At 40.6% G+C, this 16,220-nt stretch overlaps 1 protein-coding gene across 1 annotated transcript; it reads left to right on the forward strand.

The window, feature by feature from the left end:
* Positions 1–12,586: 12,586 nt before the first annotated feature.
* On the forward strand, positions 12,587–15,188 carry LOC149011715 (cytokinin dehydrogenase 3-like). The gene is made up of 5 exons (XM_089163892.1): positions 12,587–13,256; positions 13,818–13,945; positions 14,091–14,375; positions 14,470–14,744; positions 14,832–15,188. Exons 1-5 carry the CDS (start codon positions 12,605–12,607, stop codon positions 15,124–15,126), a joined length of 1,635 nt encoding a protein of 544 aa, XP_089020018.1. The 5' UTR covers positions 12,587–12,604; the 3' UTR covers positions 15,127–15,188.
* Positions 15,189–16,220: the final 1,032 nt, after the last annotated feature.

The following is a 16,220-nucleotide window of genomic DNA, read 5'->3' on the forward strand; positions in this document are numbered from 1 at the left end:
TAATGCTCCGCTGATTTGGGTTGCCTAGTAACCAGGAATATGCATGTAACCCATGTGTATTTTTGACGTCAACAGTGGCCCGAAATATGAGCATTAAAAAAAAAAAAAAAAAAAAAAAAAGAGAATAATGTTCCGCTGTTTTGGGCAACCTAGTAACCAGGAATATGCATGTAACCCATGTGTATTTTTGACGTCAACAGTGGCCCGAAATATGAGCATGCAAGGCACTCTTGTTTGTGATCTTGTTGAGTAACCGGGTATCTTCATCACAAATGAGCGATATTAGCTTAAAAAAGGCAAGATGACAACATAAAAAAAAAAAAAAAATAATAAAAAAAAGTTCATAAATAATAAGTTTGGGGGTCAAATGCTCAAAAGAGTATGAAACAAGTTCTTGGGGTTGTAAAAAGATATGGATTCCTAATTAGTGGAGAGGTAATCATTTGGTCAACATATTAGATCAATGAACTAAACTTGATGACCATGATTCAGCTATACTAGGGTGATCTGGGGCAAGATCCTTAACTTTCACACACACACTTGAGAGCATCCTGATGAGTAAAGTATGACATCTAAGTGTTATTGGCCAGATGTGTTGGATTTGAAAATTTAGAAAAAGATTGAGAGGCAACTTCTGTCTAACACTCATCCTATTGCATGCTTAAGCCAGGTTATTTGCTTTTCTTTTCTTTTGATTTCCTCATGCTTTCATTAGTAGTTAGTTGTTGTTTTCATTTGTCTTTATTGCTTGAGGTCAAGCAATGTCTTAAGTTTGGGGGTGTGATAACTCAATGAAATAGAGTTAAGATTTATAACTTTTATACTTGAGATGGCTTGATTTAGGAGTATTTTGTCTTTGTTTTAGTGATAGTATTCATTAGGTGTTGTCTTATTTAGTCTCAACATGTTGCATTTTGTTTAGTTCATTTTTGTCACATTGCATAAATTTCCCTTCTTTTTATGGATGAATTTGACTGTTTCTCTTTCTCTTGAACATGTAGGTGAAGATTCATAATAGAAGAACATGTCCTCTAACTTTGTTGTAGAGTTGTTGCTGCATTGCTACAACAACGGAGCAGAATATTCTCAGATCCAATTCAAATGGAATTGACCAAAAAGGGCTAACTTAAGTGGACTAAATTCTTGTAAATACATGATGGTTTTCAGCCCTTGATCCCAGGAGGAAGGTTCTAATCCTATGGCCAGAATCTAACCTAATGATTGAAGACATTTATGGAAGAAAGAGAAGAGAGGCAAGGAGGACAAGGGAGAGATTCGACCAAGGTGTGGAGGAGAGACTCGGCTGAGAGGAAGGAGGTAGAGAACGAATGCTGGAGTTCTTGTGGAAGCAAGGAGCTGCTGGAGTTGCTGATTTGCTGGAAGAAGAAAGTTGGAGCTCATGTGGAAGCATTGAAGCCTTAGTTTATTCTTGTTTTTATAACTCTATCTTCTTATTTTCTAGTCTCATGTCAACTATACTTGGTTTTATGCATTTGAATTCTGTTATGGGCTAAATCTTAGCTGTGTTGGGATGATAGTAGTACCTAAACCTGAATTTTGATATGTAACTAATCATGTGTTCTTTAGTTTTATTGCAATCCACTTTATTGTTAATGAATTCAGCATGTTATATTGACTAATTTCAGTTCTTGAATGATCTTTCTTGAATGAATGTTATGATTTCATTAATTGGAAAATTAATGAAGTCTAGGTGTTTGTTGAATTGTGTGAGTTAGCATCATCTTTAATTAGGTTGTGTTAATTAGTAGGTTGGGTAGGAATACCCAATTACCTCACATTACCATTGATTGGATTGGGTTTAAATTGCATTCTTAATTCAATTCTTCATAGGAATATGCTGATGTTGATTTAGGATGCTAGCTTATGTGTATTGGAAAATACCATATTGCCATTCATTCCAAGTTCTTGATTTATCTTGGGGTTGTAGTATTGCTTTAGTATTTGTGTTTTAAAATTCAGGGGAAAGGAAACTTGATTCCTAACACACTTGTCACTCATTAAGTTTCTTCCATTGCTCAAATCTACATTTTAGTTCCTTAGTTTTCTTTACCTGTCATTTGGTTAATTAGTTAGACAAACACCAATCAACCTTGTTAATTTCATTTAAATCAATTTTAATTTTTACATTGAAAGTTAAGGATATAATTCTCCGTGGGATCGATACTTTACTTATCATTTATTACTTGATTGCGATACGTATACTTGCGTGATATCTTGGGGTACAAGCAACGGGGGGCCGGGGGCCTCTCCCCACAATGAGGGCAATTGGGGGGGAAAAAAGGGGGGGGGGGGGGGGGTGCCCGGGGGGCCCCCCCCAAAGGGAAGGGGGGGGGGGGGGGCACACCCACCCCGCGGGGGGGAAAAAAAAGAAAAAGGGGCGACGGGGCACCCGGGGGGGGGGGGGGAAAGTATATTTGGGGGGGGGGGGCAGGGCCGCCCCCCGCCCGCACACACAGACAAACGCCTCTGGGGGGGGGGGGCGGCGCGGGGGGGCGCGACGGCCAAGAGAGGGGGGGGGGGGGGGGGGGGGGGGGGGGGGGAGGAAAGAAAAAAAAAAAAGGAGGGGGGGGGGTGGTTGGGGGTGTGGGTGGGGGGGGGGCGGGTGAAACAACCCCCCCCCCAGTCACGAACTCAACATTATCAAAGAAGGATAGCGTCTCATTATAATACTCGAGTGAAGAATCGTCGGTACTTAGCCGGAGATTTGGTGTTGAGAAACACCCTAACTTCCGACACGCGTCACCAAAGAAAATTGGACCCTTCCTAGGAAGGACCTTATATGGTTGTAAAACCAGTTGGTTCAGGAGCTTACAAGCTGAAGAACATCAACACCTAGAAAGAGTTGGATCGTTCGTGGAATGCCAGGCATCTCAAAAAGTTTTATCCTTGATGATGATTTCAATTTTGTTCGCGATGTAATCATTTTCAACTCAATCAATGCAATTTTTGGTTTTCAACAAACTATCTTTTGATTGGGGGGCATCATACACTACATTCAAGAACAAGATCCAACTATAAGGCATCGGATGAAAATTCGTGTGGGTCCTTCAACACTTATGGAATTTTTTCGGACTTTCTTAAGTCGAGGCATCGGATGAAAATTCGAGTGAGTTCCTTTTGCAAGGCGTCGGTTTGAAACCCGAGTAAGTTCCTTCAAGACTTATTGAATTTTTAAATTATCCTTAAGTAAAGGCATCGGTTAAAGCACGGTCCGAGTTCCTTCAAGACTTATTGTATTTCTCCGGAAATCCTTAAGTAAAGGCATCGGTTTAAAACCCGAGTGAGTTCCTTCAAGACTTATTGTATTTCTCCGGAAATCCTTAAGTAAAGGTATCGGTTTAAAACCCGAGTGAGTTCCTTCTCAGACTTATTGTATTCTCCGGAAATCTTTAAGTAAAGGCATTATTTCAAACAACTAAGACCTAACGCAACAGCGATTCAAGTGGCTAGCAAAGTTCAAGATGAAGTTAATTTCTTATTTCTTCAAAAGATCGAAAGAGGCCAGTATCAAAACAATTACAAGAGCTGGATACAATCTTTGGTCAAAAAAGAAAGTCATCATCGGTGGTGATCCGAAGTTATACAAGATCGACATGACTTTGCTAGAACAAACATATGAGTCAACCATTGGAGTGGATTCAAGGTAAAGAAGAGAAGAAATGAGGATTACAAAAAATATTTCGGTATGCATAAAATCCTCCGCAATTTCATACTCTTTGTCCAGTTTGTCCAGGAGAAGTATGGTCCTCGACCAAACTCGCATTCAGGACAAGCTCGTCATAATTGACTTCTTCCAGGGGAGAATAAACAGGAGAATCTTCCAGATAATGCATAATATCTGGATCGGAAGGTGGAGGATCAATCTTATCCTTGGTCCAGTCAGGAGGAGGAATACCCGGGTCGGTAAATACTTCAGGATGGCAAACAGACTTTGTAGGGAGTCGTATCAAAATGAGGATCCTTCCTTAATATTGATTCCCATACTTTGTTCTCACCATCCCGACGCTTTGCAAGTTATAAGCATTCAGCATATCAACAAAGGGCTTACTTGTGTAAATACTTGAAGACGCAGCTCTGCAAACATCAGTTGGAAGGGATTCGGGCAAAGGAACGACAACTTGCCTTTGAGGTAGCGTTTCAGATCCTTTGGCTCCGACTTTCCAACTGTTCGCTCCGATCGCCGGATCTTCTCCCCGGCATCATCCAAGTCCGACTGAAGACGACCAATCATCGAATTTTTTTTCTCCTGCCACCTCCCAAGCTAGATTCCGAAGGCGAGCAATCTCAATATCTTTAGCTTCAGAGATTTCCCGAAGCCTGGAAACTTCATTGCTCAACCTACTGAGCCTAGAAACTGCTTCCACTTGGTTGTGGAAGTTACCAGCAAGACTCCTGCAAACAACTTCCGAGTTAAGAAGGAGCAGAAGAGTAATTTTTCAGAATCAGAAGATAATGAAGAAAGACTTACATCACCAGTGACTTCGTAAAGACTTCATTTGGAAGTTTGGAAAGAACTGCGCTCTCAGAAGTCATTCGAGCAGCAGTACACCATTCCAACGCTTTGTCAAACTCGTTTGACACTAATTCAAGCGAAGGATGAGAAGGATGAGCTACACCAAGAGAAGGATGAGCTGCATCACTTGTCAACCGGCGGCGCTTCCTAGTGGCAAAATCCTCCGACTCGGAAGGAGAGGAGGAGGATGCCAAACAAGCACTAGAATGCGAAATAGGAGCAGCACCTGCTGGGACCACACCTTCATCAGACGCCAACATAGTTGCCTCAGATGCCCGAAGAGTCTCCTTCGGGGGTGCACCAACAGTCTCACCAACAGGGGTGTTGGCAGCACCATCGACAACGGAGTGATCAAGATCTTCCTGGGAAAGACGAGCGATCACTTCGGGCAAAAGAGGCGCAGGGACGGCATCAATAGAAACTGTGGGAATCTGACTTGAAGATTCACCGACAGCAGTGCCTTACGCTTGGAGGATTCACTAGCTGAAACCACCTCACTGGCCCCAACCACCACCGACGGAACGATTTTCTTGCAAGATTTTGCTCTGATAAAGTTCGGGTTGATCTTGGGAGCCACTATGCAAACAAACAAGCCGTATCAGGACAGAAATCAAACGACGACAAAAAGAGGGAAAACCCTAGTTTTTTATCACTTCCAACAAAACCAAATAACTAAACCCCAAGTATAACTACTGTGCAGTTTACTCTAGGGGGAAGTGGGGAAAGAGATGAGTAATCAAGAAACTCACTTGTTCAGAAGTTGATAGAGCTATTGTTGGAGTACGAGGAATACGGAAGCAGGCCGAAGGACGAAAGGTCGCTTTAGCACTTTAGCAAATCTAACTTGCAGATAGCACGATAGATGGAGAGTACCCACGAAGGCTTTAAATAGCCTCAAGTACTAAGACGACGATTGAAGGCTAAGGATAACCGACGACCTAGATCAAAATGACGCTTCGAAATCCGCAGAAAGCAAGATCAACGGTCGGAGGGATGCCACATGGAAACATGTGGAAACGAGCACCTGACGCAGAGATACCTCCAATCGTCGCACCGCCATTAAAATAATGGATGTATTTTCGATTCATTGAAAACAGTGAATGGTATACAAAAGCAGGAAAACGTTTGAACTTCGCAGAAGGGAAACGTGCGGACTTTGCAATAAATGAAGTGGTGGGGAAGATTAATGCATCTTTCCGAAACGCATCTTCACAATATTTTTACAAGATTATTATTCGGCGAGGAATGTAAAGTTAAGTGATAAGTTTTATCATTTATACTTTGATATTCAAGGCAAGATTTCGGCAGGAGACGGGGAAATATAAAGGCCAACATGAAAAAGAAATGTCTATTCATTAAATAGAGGGTAAATCTTTACAATAAAAGATAACTCCCTAAGCCTTTTCTTCATTGTTGCCCGAGGGACCCTGGTCGGGAGGACTTTTCTCAGGATCTTGAGAAGAGCCTTCCTCAAGAATGGCATCGGCTGAGTCCTCTACAGCAGCAACTTGAGACTCGGCTTGTGATTTCTCCTCTGGAAGTGCTGGCTCGTTAGCCAGGTATGCCTCATATTGAGGGTCAGCTGGAAAAGGATCACCTTCTTCCTGAGCCCAGTCCGGGAGATCCATACCAACTTTCCCGAACACCTCTTTGTGGCACACCTCACGAAAAGGAGCAGTGTCGAAGGCAGGGATTGATGCGAGAATTCGCTCCCAAACGTCGTTCTGCCCCAAGCGATAAGCTTGAATGTTGTAGATACCTAGCAGCTCGGAGAAAGGTACGCTGTTCAGGTATTTTCGAATACACTCCTTCCGAAGCTCTGGCTTTATATGCTCGGGCTTGCTAGGGATCGCCAACTTCAGATGTTCTTCGAGCTCCCTACTTTTGAATTCAAGCCTGTCACCAAACAACGTGGCAGCTGCTTTTTGCTTCCTGGCCTCGCGCTCGGCAGCAGCGGCACGAATCTTCGAAGCTTCGAGGGCCTCCTTGAGGGAGATCACTTCTTCCTCATGCTTTTTCTGCAGCTCCACGGCAGCTGCAGTTAGCTGGTCTATTTCAGATTTGGCCTTGGCCAAATTCTCTTCACAGGTTTGCAGCAAGGAGTTGGTGCGACCAACCCGGCTCAATGCTTCCATGTGTTGATAAAAGCTCAACACATCATTCCTGGGAAGGCGGAAAATATCAGAAGAAGTCATAAGAAATTATGAAAAAATAAGTAAGCAAGAAGACCAGTACCTTGTAGATTGACTAACAAGGGAGATGTCATCCAGGGCTTCAAATTCCTGGCGATCAGAAGGAGCAAGACTGAGGGAGCTCCACTCTGCAACTTTTTAGGATCCCGAGTCACCCTGTCGGTCAGCTTTAGGGTCCATTGGGGGGTGAAGACCTCCTCACAATCCGTTGAAGCTTTGGATTTTTTATTGGAGGAAGCATCAATTGTGTCATGCCTTCTTTTGGTTTGGGCGGAGGAAGAGACATTGGACCTCTCCACCATCGATTTTTTCCCTTTACCCGAAGCATCAGCCACGGGCCTGATATTCCTGATACCCCTATAAGAGGGGTCGGGAGAGGGAACAGAAGCCTCTAGATCTACAGTCAAGGCTCTGGGTGATTGTTGCTCGGCTGTCATCAACGGCCCTAGTGGCCTTCACCCGCAGGCTTTCAGGGTTCATTCTTGGAGGCACTGCAAAGAAGAATGACAAGAGTCAGAATTAAAGACATATCACTTCAGTAAAATTGAAGGATGGTGGTTAGCAGCTCACAATGAGCCAAGCCCCAGTACTGAAGAATGGAGTTATACTCCACTTCAAGTCCATGTATCTCTTGATACCATGGAATGGATTTGATCTTCCTAACGGCCGCCTCGTCTTCTCTGGATAAGGGAAGGCCTCGGTTATTCTCGGAAGAAGAAGTACACCTCCTCCAGGCGGTTGGGAAGTTAAGATCTGATGGAGGCACTCGACAGAAAAAGTATCGTTCGCGCCATCTTTTGTGGTTAGAAGGGCAAGTTCCTTTGACAAGGATGTTGCCCCTCCAATCAAGTTCAGCCTTATTGCGTTTGGACAGAAAAACCCATCCGGGAGGATGGGAGATAGAAAGAACATGAAAATGTACAAAGAGAGAAAGAGATGGCGTAATGCCAAGTTCAAAACACAAACCCAAGAAGCCGACGATGAGAAGCCAGCTATTGGGGAGGAGCATTCCGGGACAAATGTTCCAATGATTCAGAACTGCGGAGAACAAAGGATTAAAAAAGGGAAAGCGAACCCCGCTTTCCAGTGCATCTATGTACAGAGAAAATTCACCCGAAAGGGTTGAATCAACCCTCTCATCAGGGTGGGGAGCCCTAACCTGATAAGAGGAAAGAAAATCAAAATCTTGGATAGCTGAAAGAAGGGTTTCCTCATCATAAATGGAGGGAACAAAGCCAGGTCCACCATCGGACCCGGAAGTTTGAGGCTGCCTAGAAGACTCGACAATCTTGGAAGATCCAGACTCGAGAAGGACAGGAGAAGTTTCGGTTTTTCTTTCTAAATCGTTTTGAGAAACTTCAGCAAACTCGCGCCAGAGGACAGTTAGGGTTTTGTTATCACTATCCGATTGTTCGGGAGCAGGAGAAGCAAAAGCCTCACTGCTATTACCAACACTGGGTACCAGAGAAGCCCTATCGTCCGCCATTACTTGTTTCAGTAAACTACAAAAAGAAAAAGACCAGTAGAATTACTGATTCAGTGAGGCGGAAGCTTGAGAGCAAGAAGGCGCGAAGCAGACAACAAAGGTTCAAATTCCAGACAGGAAGAATGAAACCTACGAAGACAACGAACCGCTTTTAAAACTCCAGCACGAGTGTTCGGGAATCTGAACGATCGAGATTGATTCAAAATCAACGATCAAGATTGAAAGACGTTTTGAAAGTCTGAACTCATGAATCCGAAATAGGCGTTCGGAAACCGTCGCTTGGATGACGTGAGCCACGACAGATCAACTGCAAGGAGATATGTGGCCTTACACTCACAACGCTCGAGGAAAAGTGACCACCGCATTAAATGTGATATGATATTTAATGAAGCACGCAGAGATTATCGCCTGACGACGAACTCAGTTAAAAACCAAGCCCTCGGGATCAACCGAACACTTGGTCTGGGGGGCTCGTGATACGGAGAGATTATGATCAGACCGGGTTCATACCTAGTCCGACCCTCGACCCCGGTCGAGACGGAGAGAACCGACTCGCTCCCGAGCGAACCGGATCCAGAAGATGGCTTGCTGAAGAAGAAAGCTTATTCGGCTGCAAGCGTGCCCTAATTCTACTTATGGATTAAGGTAATCACCCTAATGATGGCAGACTCGAATTGACGGCTGCGGATAATCATTATCCAAGGGATAATCATCACAGAACCTAAATGTTATCTCAGGAGTCCTCTACTAGTCCAAACTAGTAGAAGTCTATTGCTCAACGGATCTGACAGTTAAGATCCAACGACTACCCGAAGAAGGCTGAAGTGCATCCAACGAAGGAGATTCGAAGGTACACTCTATATAAACCTCACTACTATACAAGGTGAGGGGATCGAAAAGAATACTATCTGAGACTCAGGTTCAGATACATACTGATAGACCTAAACTATCAGCGATCTGCTATCTAGATCACCTTTCCCAGTTCTTCATTCCTTAGCTCTATGCTTCTAGCAGAGCCGTTTGTGATTAAGTTCATCAACTGACTTAGCCTTCGGAGGTGGACTTCCGACCCCAGCGGTCGGGCCACATCTGACGCTTTCGTTTTGCAAGTCATCACGAGGAAATCTAAGGGCTGAGCAGATTTTGGACGCATCAGTAATTGTTGTTCTCTTTTTGGTTTTTTAATTTCAATGACCATTTAGAAGAAGAAAAAAAAAAAAAAAAAAGAAAAAGAGAAAAAAAAAAAAAAAAGGGTTTGAAAGTTGATATTTATGAGTTATGACTTAATCAAATCAATATCAAATCTTAAAACTAATAATAACTTAAACTAAACAATGATTCTAATTTTGTATGGTTAACTCTAATACTAATTATTGGAGTGACTTTGGGTTTTTTTTCTTCTGAAAACCCTAATTGAATATGATACAAGAATTAGAATACAATATGATATTTAGAGAGAATCGTGCATACCTTAACCATAGTATGTTGAAGAAGATCGATCCCAAAGCCTGAAACTCAGAGTGACGAAGCCTTCTCCAATCTCCTTGTCTTCCCTACCGTACCTCTTTCTTGTGGAGAGTAAAGAGAACAAAAATACTTAATTAATTGGAGGGATCCCATCATAGTTATTTGTAACAGCAAACCCTAGTCTACTTCCACAATGGACCGTTTTGGCCCATCTCAAACTTGACGGTAGTGTAGTGGCCTAGTGTATTGAGATTGCCATTATTATTAACTCTAGCAATTAATTTAAGCCCACAAATTGCCTAGGATAAACCTAAAATATTTGAGTTCTCTTACACAAACGTCTAATCCCTTCTTTCTGAGAACAATTTGGAGAGCTTGAGGTAAAATATGCTTGCCTAGAAGCGGTTATTGGATTCTCCAAAGCCTATACATTTGTCAGTGTCCCTATTCAGCACTAACCTCCCTCAATTCTTTTCCTTCTTTTTTAATCAAGGGTATCTATTTCACCAAAATGAACCAGATTTATCTAATTAATATCTTTTTCCCCATCCCATCGGGTAAGCTTCCTGCAAATAACATACCTAGATTATTCTCAAGAAGAAAAAGGAAAACCAGACATGGATATTGCCCTATATTATTCCAACTTAAATCCATCAAACTTGAGAAGCAAATTCATGGCTCTCTTGAAGACAACGTCAAGCTTGAGTTGGGAACTATCAGAGATTGAAGATTTCATGCTATTGAGACAATAAATTCATGTGACTCTTTGGGCATCGAGTAATTCTTTTTTTCCTTCACAAATTAATCCTTCAATTGTGAATTTAGTATCAATTAAGGACTTCTAATTGTAGATTATATTAATTTTTACACTTAAAAGTAAATAAACAAAATGGCACTGTCCAATAAAATTATAGTTTCAACAGTCAAGGAGGTCTTTCAACCATTATACATAATCAGTTTAAAGGCCTCTATTTTAGGGTGTCGGAGCAATTTGTTCAAAAAAGAAAATTCAAAATGACAAGAATATAAGGGTAAAATAGGTATTCATTATGGTTCTTATAAATGAGGGTAATATTGCATTTTGTTTTCTTAATTCTAATGAAGGACAAAATAGACATCATATATCCAATATTAACAGCCACACTTAACACTATTAGAAGTGAAGGGAGGGGGGGGGGAATAATAATTTCATAAAGAAAATGGTTCGATTAGTAATTAAGCTATAGTAGGGGGCAATAGTGGTTATCCTTTTTTCCATATGTATCTAAATTGATGTGAGATACTCTCAAAAATTCTCTTTCACACATGCAAAGTTGGTTTGCTTTAATCCAAACCATAATGGCTCTCTGTTTACCAAAGTTATTTAAACCCCTGACGTTAGAGCTGTAAATGGATCAGGTTCAGCTTGGATAAGAAAAACTGCTATCTTATCCGATATTCAATAGATATTTACAAAAAGTATTTGAATTAAAATCCGAAACTCTATCAAATATTCAATAATTATCTGATCCTATCTAATTTCTAATTGTCGACTGTCATTTTTCGTTTTTGATTTCCATATGCGGTTGCTTGCTTACCAGTTTTGATATCCAATTATCAGCCTTCTTGGAGAAAAAAAATGTTTAATCTAATGGTTTTCCATAGTTTAGGGTGAGTTCAACCTGTTAACTAGGGTTAACTGGTTTAGACTTTAGGGAGTGACAAAACGTCATTTGGTGAGGTACGATTTAAAATGTAAGCGTGCTATATTAGTTTATTGAGAAAAAAAAGGAACATTTTACTCTAACCCAAAATTTATCCAATCCGAGAAGCAATTATCCAAATCCAAATCTGGTTGTTTATAGGATGAATTCGGATATCTTTCAGTAAGAAAAATTCCGAATTTGGACCCTTGAATGAATACAAATCTCAATTAGAGGTGGCTATCTATTTACAGGTTTACTTGAAGTTCCAACCTACAATTTTTCATGGCTGAATAGTAGAAGAAGGTTGTTGTCTAACTCGGCCACATGGGCTTCTATATCTAACCCGAGTGGGTGTTTTACGATCCATCTCATCGTAATCTGGATCATGATCATCCCCTCCAAATAGGGGGTTCTTGCCGTTTTTCTTGCTGGCTAAGTCCATGTGGTGGAAGAGATTCATTTAGATGTAACTTGCCTCCCAGCTTCTCTTCAATTGTTCATTGGTGAAGAGAGGCCGGGGAGAAGATTCTTCTGTTCATAATTTCTCTATATTTTTATTTTAATTTAATATAATAATCTTGCCCGATTACAAAAAAAGAAAAAAGATTCACCCTTCTAGAAGTTATCACGTCCACATTTGCAAAGGAAGAAATATATTGGGAGACATTATGTAGACTAGTATGCACATCACCTTTCTTGGAAGCAATGTGTTGATCTCCAAGGTTTGAAGGAGTCCAATTAGATAAGGCAATCAATGAATTGCCAACAACATGGGAGGCTACCATATAGATGTTGTTATATGATTATTATGACATGCTGCTGTAGTCGAACATGCCAAGGGAAGATCCTGACTGTTTAGTTTTTCAGGTTCTGATTTTAGTTTTTCTTTCCATTAAAAAAAATACCTGAATTCTTTCTTTGGGCTTTCCTTGTTTCTCTGCCTCTGGTCTCTAGGAAGGAGAGGGTTTGTTTGTTTGAACCAGCCATTATTTTCCTCTTTGTCGTTCTTTGTTGTTGTGTCTCAGTCTCTTTCAATTCAAATTCCGTTGGTTCTGTTTTTAGTCAAAAAAAAAAAAAAAAAAAACCCCTCAAGATTGCATAAATAACTCATCAAGAATACCCAAAAAGACAACCACACTGCCCAACAGTCCTCAATCATTCCGCACCGTCGTGTTCTTCTTTTTTCTCTCTCTCTCTCTCTCTCTCTCTCTCTCTCTCTCTCTCTCTCTCTCTCTCAAATATGGGTAGAAGTAAGACTGCTAAGAGTTATTTCATGGGGATATTCTTTGTAAAATATTTGACGTCGATAATTGAGAAGAAGCGGAGGAGGAGATCATCTGCTTGTTCATTTCCGGAGAAACTTAAATCTCTTGAAATCTCTCAGAGGCTTCGGTTTGACTTTGAATCCCTTAACATGGCTTCTACTGATTATGGCAATCTTATTAAAGTGATTCCTGCTGCGGTGCTCTATCCAACATCTGAGCTTGATCTCGTGACCCTCATAAGATCCTCATATGGTTCTTCTTCCCCGTTTACCATTGCAGCTAGGGGTCAGGCTCATTCAAATTATGGTCAAGCCATGGCTCAAGATGGTGTTGTCGTGAATATGAGAGCTTTGAATATTTTGAGTGAAGATAAAGAGAAACACCATGGAAATGGATTCAGTGGAAGAATTAGTCTTTGTAAATCAGGCTCTTATGTTGATGTGGGTGGAGAGCAGTTGTGGATAGAAGTGATGAATGCAACCCTAAAGCATGGAGTTGCACCCAAGTCATGGACAGATTATTTGCATCTCACTGTGGGAGGAACCCTTTCTAATGCTGGCATCAGTGGCCAAACCTTCCGTTATGGTCCTCAAATCTGCAACGTTTATGAGATGGATGTTGTCACTGGTATGAAATTAGCTCTATAGCGTCCACCTTTTATATTAAAGACCCGTGATCAAAGTGTTTTGCAGGGTTCTTATGTTTTGGATACCAAATTATAGGAATACCCCTCTCTAAAACTGTTTCATTCAAACCTAACCATTTGCAATTTTCGCTTTGAATTACAGTTGCAACAACAATTTTTTGTTATGTCAAAAGTGTTTCTCAAAGCAGAAATTTTCATAAATTTCAATTTTCGTTGCAAAGACCAAATACAAAACAGCTTTTTCAAACAGTTCCTATTTTTTTTGGAGCAAGAAACACTGGAAAATTTTTATTCGTTGGGTTATGAAATGGGTCCTCATTTTTATTTGTTTACAATTTTATGATAGTTTTGGTGCTAAGAATAATCTCACATTGGAAAACTCTAGGACGTTGGACATATCTCCATATCCAACATGGTATTAAGAGTTATAAGACCAGACCATTTCGTAGCTGATTATCTAGTAAATCTGTACGTATTATAATTATTATCTTATCTGATAGATCTCAGTTTGTTTCGCTGATTGTATTGAGATGAATGTGCAGGCCGAGGTGAGGTGGTGACCTGCTCTAGAAACCTGAACTCAGATTTGTTTTATGGAGTACTGGGAGGATTTGGTCAGTTTGGGATTATCACAAGAGCAAGAATTCCCCTAGCACCGGCCCCTACCAGTGTAATTAATAAAACATTCATGAGTATAAAATGTCTAGTGTCGCTTGCTTGGCATTTTTTGCTTTTATTGGGATTCTCAAATCAAAGCTATCTATTTTTATTTCTTCTTGGTAAAGAGGGTTGTGTTTGATTTATGATGTTTGCAGGTTAAGTGGGTACGTATGATTTATGATGATTTCTCTAGTTTCACAAGTGACGAAGAACATCTGATCACACTCAATGCAGGAGATCAACCAGGGAAGAATAACGGTTTGGATTACGTTGAAGGTTTTGTTATTTTGAATCAAAGTTCTGCAAATAATTGGAAATCTTCTTTCTTCTCCGCCGATGACCGTTCCAAGATTACTTCCTTACTAACCCAGCATAATGTGCTTTACTACATTGAGGTGGCCAAGTATTACGACCCTCTCTCTGCCAATACTGTTGATAAGGTGTGTGTGATGATCCGTTACAATGAATATTTATTAGCTCATTTTAATTTTCTTCTTGGATGGATTGATTGATCTTTGTACTTATCTTGTTCAGGAACTAGAAATGTTGCTTGAAGGGTTGAACTTCGTCCCTGGTATAATATTCGTCAAAGATCTTTCCTATGTAGATTTCATGGATAGGGTTCGAACAAGCGAACTAGAGCTTCGTTCAAGAGGACTTTGGGACATCCCTCACCCATGGATTGATCTCTTTGTACCCAAATCTCGGATCTTTGATATTAATGAAGGGGTTTTTAAGGGTATTCTTCAACAAAACTTAAACCTCAATGTCGGTGGACCAATTCTTTGCTACCCTATGCTTAAAAGCAAGTGAGTGCTGCAGAATTAATTCCTGAAGAACACCATTAATTAGTTTTGCGTGCAACTGATAATCAGAAAATCTATTTGCATTTGCAGGTGGGATGATAAGATGTCAGCAGTTATACCAGATGAAGATATCTTCTACAGTGTTGAGCTATTGTGTGGGAGTAAAGAACATTGGTTCGAGTTGGAGAACCAGAACAAGAAGATAATGGACTTTTGTGAAGAGGCTGGCATTAAAGTGAAGTCATATCTTCCCAACTACACAACCAGTGAAGAATGGATAAATCATTTTGGCCCGAAGTGGGATTTGTTCAAAGAAAGGAAGAACAAGTTTGATCCATTAGCCATACTGTCCCCAGGTCAAAGGATTTTTAATTTCAAAAGCTAAGAATATAGACGTCATGAACAGATCTCTTAAAAAAAAAGAAAAGTAGAAGAGAAAAGAAAAGAAAGAAAGAGAAAAGAAAAGAAAGAAAGAAAGAAAGAAGAACAGAAAAGAAAAGAAAAAAAGAATAGAAAAGAACATTTGGTCACTCTTGCTTGGTTTTATATGGGTTATCAATCTCCCTTTTTTTTTTCCTTTAACTCCGCCAGTGTTTGTTGCCGGTCTCAAGCCCGGTTAAAGGAGGAAGGTTCGTGTGCTAGGTCAGCAGCCAACATTGAAAAAAATTCTACTCAAACCATCCTCATGGATTCGACCTTATTGGAAGACAAGAATCCATGTGCAGTCCATTTCGTTGGGACAAGGCTTGATGATGATGATGGGTTTTTTTTTTTTTTTTTTTTGAGTGGGGGGCAGGGGTGGGGGTGAGAGTAAGATCTCTTCAGTTGTATAATGTGTATATATTCTGCCAAATCTGTATGATTATATTAGATTCGATTTCATAAGGTGCACCAAGAAAAAATATTCAATTTCATAAAGATTCATATTCAAGTTAGGCAAGGCATAGTCCAGATCCTTGATCGGCCAGGATAGAGGATTCCAACTTGGCAAAGCAGGCCAAAAGCGAAGTATGGTTATAACCTGGGAAAAGGTCCTAAAGAATACAACTTGTCATGCAGAATCGACGAATCGTGCAAGTGCAAATTAAGTGGGCTGGGGTGGATTGGTCCCGAGATGCTCAACCCAAATGGGTAATCAAGTAGATGTGCATTTCCAAAATTAAGAGGCATCCATAGACAATTTAGAGAAGCAAATAGACAAACTCTCCTAGCAAATTTTTGAATGCCCGTATTGGAGGTCTACCTAGCAATACTGAACCAAACCTAGTGAAGAGAGAACAAGCCATCATGTTGAGAAGTGGTATGAAAATCAATATTGCTAAAGCACCAGAGGAGGAGGAAAAGAAGCACCCAAGAAAAAGGATAAATTCTAGCCCTATTAATTTAGATGCTTTTATTCTCAATCCCCCATTAAATGTTCTCTCTATTCCTTCTCCTAAGAGACTTGCCAAAAAGGCCAGTATTTCCTCAAATATTTAG

Source organism: Hakea prostrata, chromosome 7 (genome assembly GCF_041222555.1).
Source record: "Hakea prostrata isolate BN-2017 chromosome 7, UWA_Hpros_2, whole genome shotgun sequence".
Classification (NCBI taxonomy): domain Eukaryota; kingdom Viridiplantae; phylum Streptophyta; class Magnoliopsida; order Proteales; family Proteaceae; genus Hakea; species Hakea prostrata.

Coding starts and splice junctions, on each gene's coding strand:
- LOC149011715 (XM_089163892.1), top strand. CDS start 12,605: ATGGGTAGAAGTAAGACTGCTAAGAGTTATTTCATGGGGATATTCTTT. Junction 13,257..13,817: donor TGAGATGGATGTTGTCACTG/GTATGAAATTAG, acceptor ATGAATGTGCAG/GCCGAGGTGAGGTGGTGACC. Junction 14,745..14,831: donor TACCCTATGCTTAAAAGCAA/GTGAGTGCTGCA, acceptor TTGCATTTGCAG/GTGGGATGATAAGATGTCAG.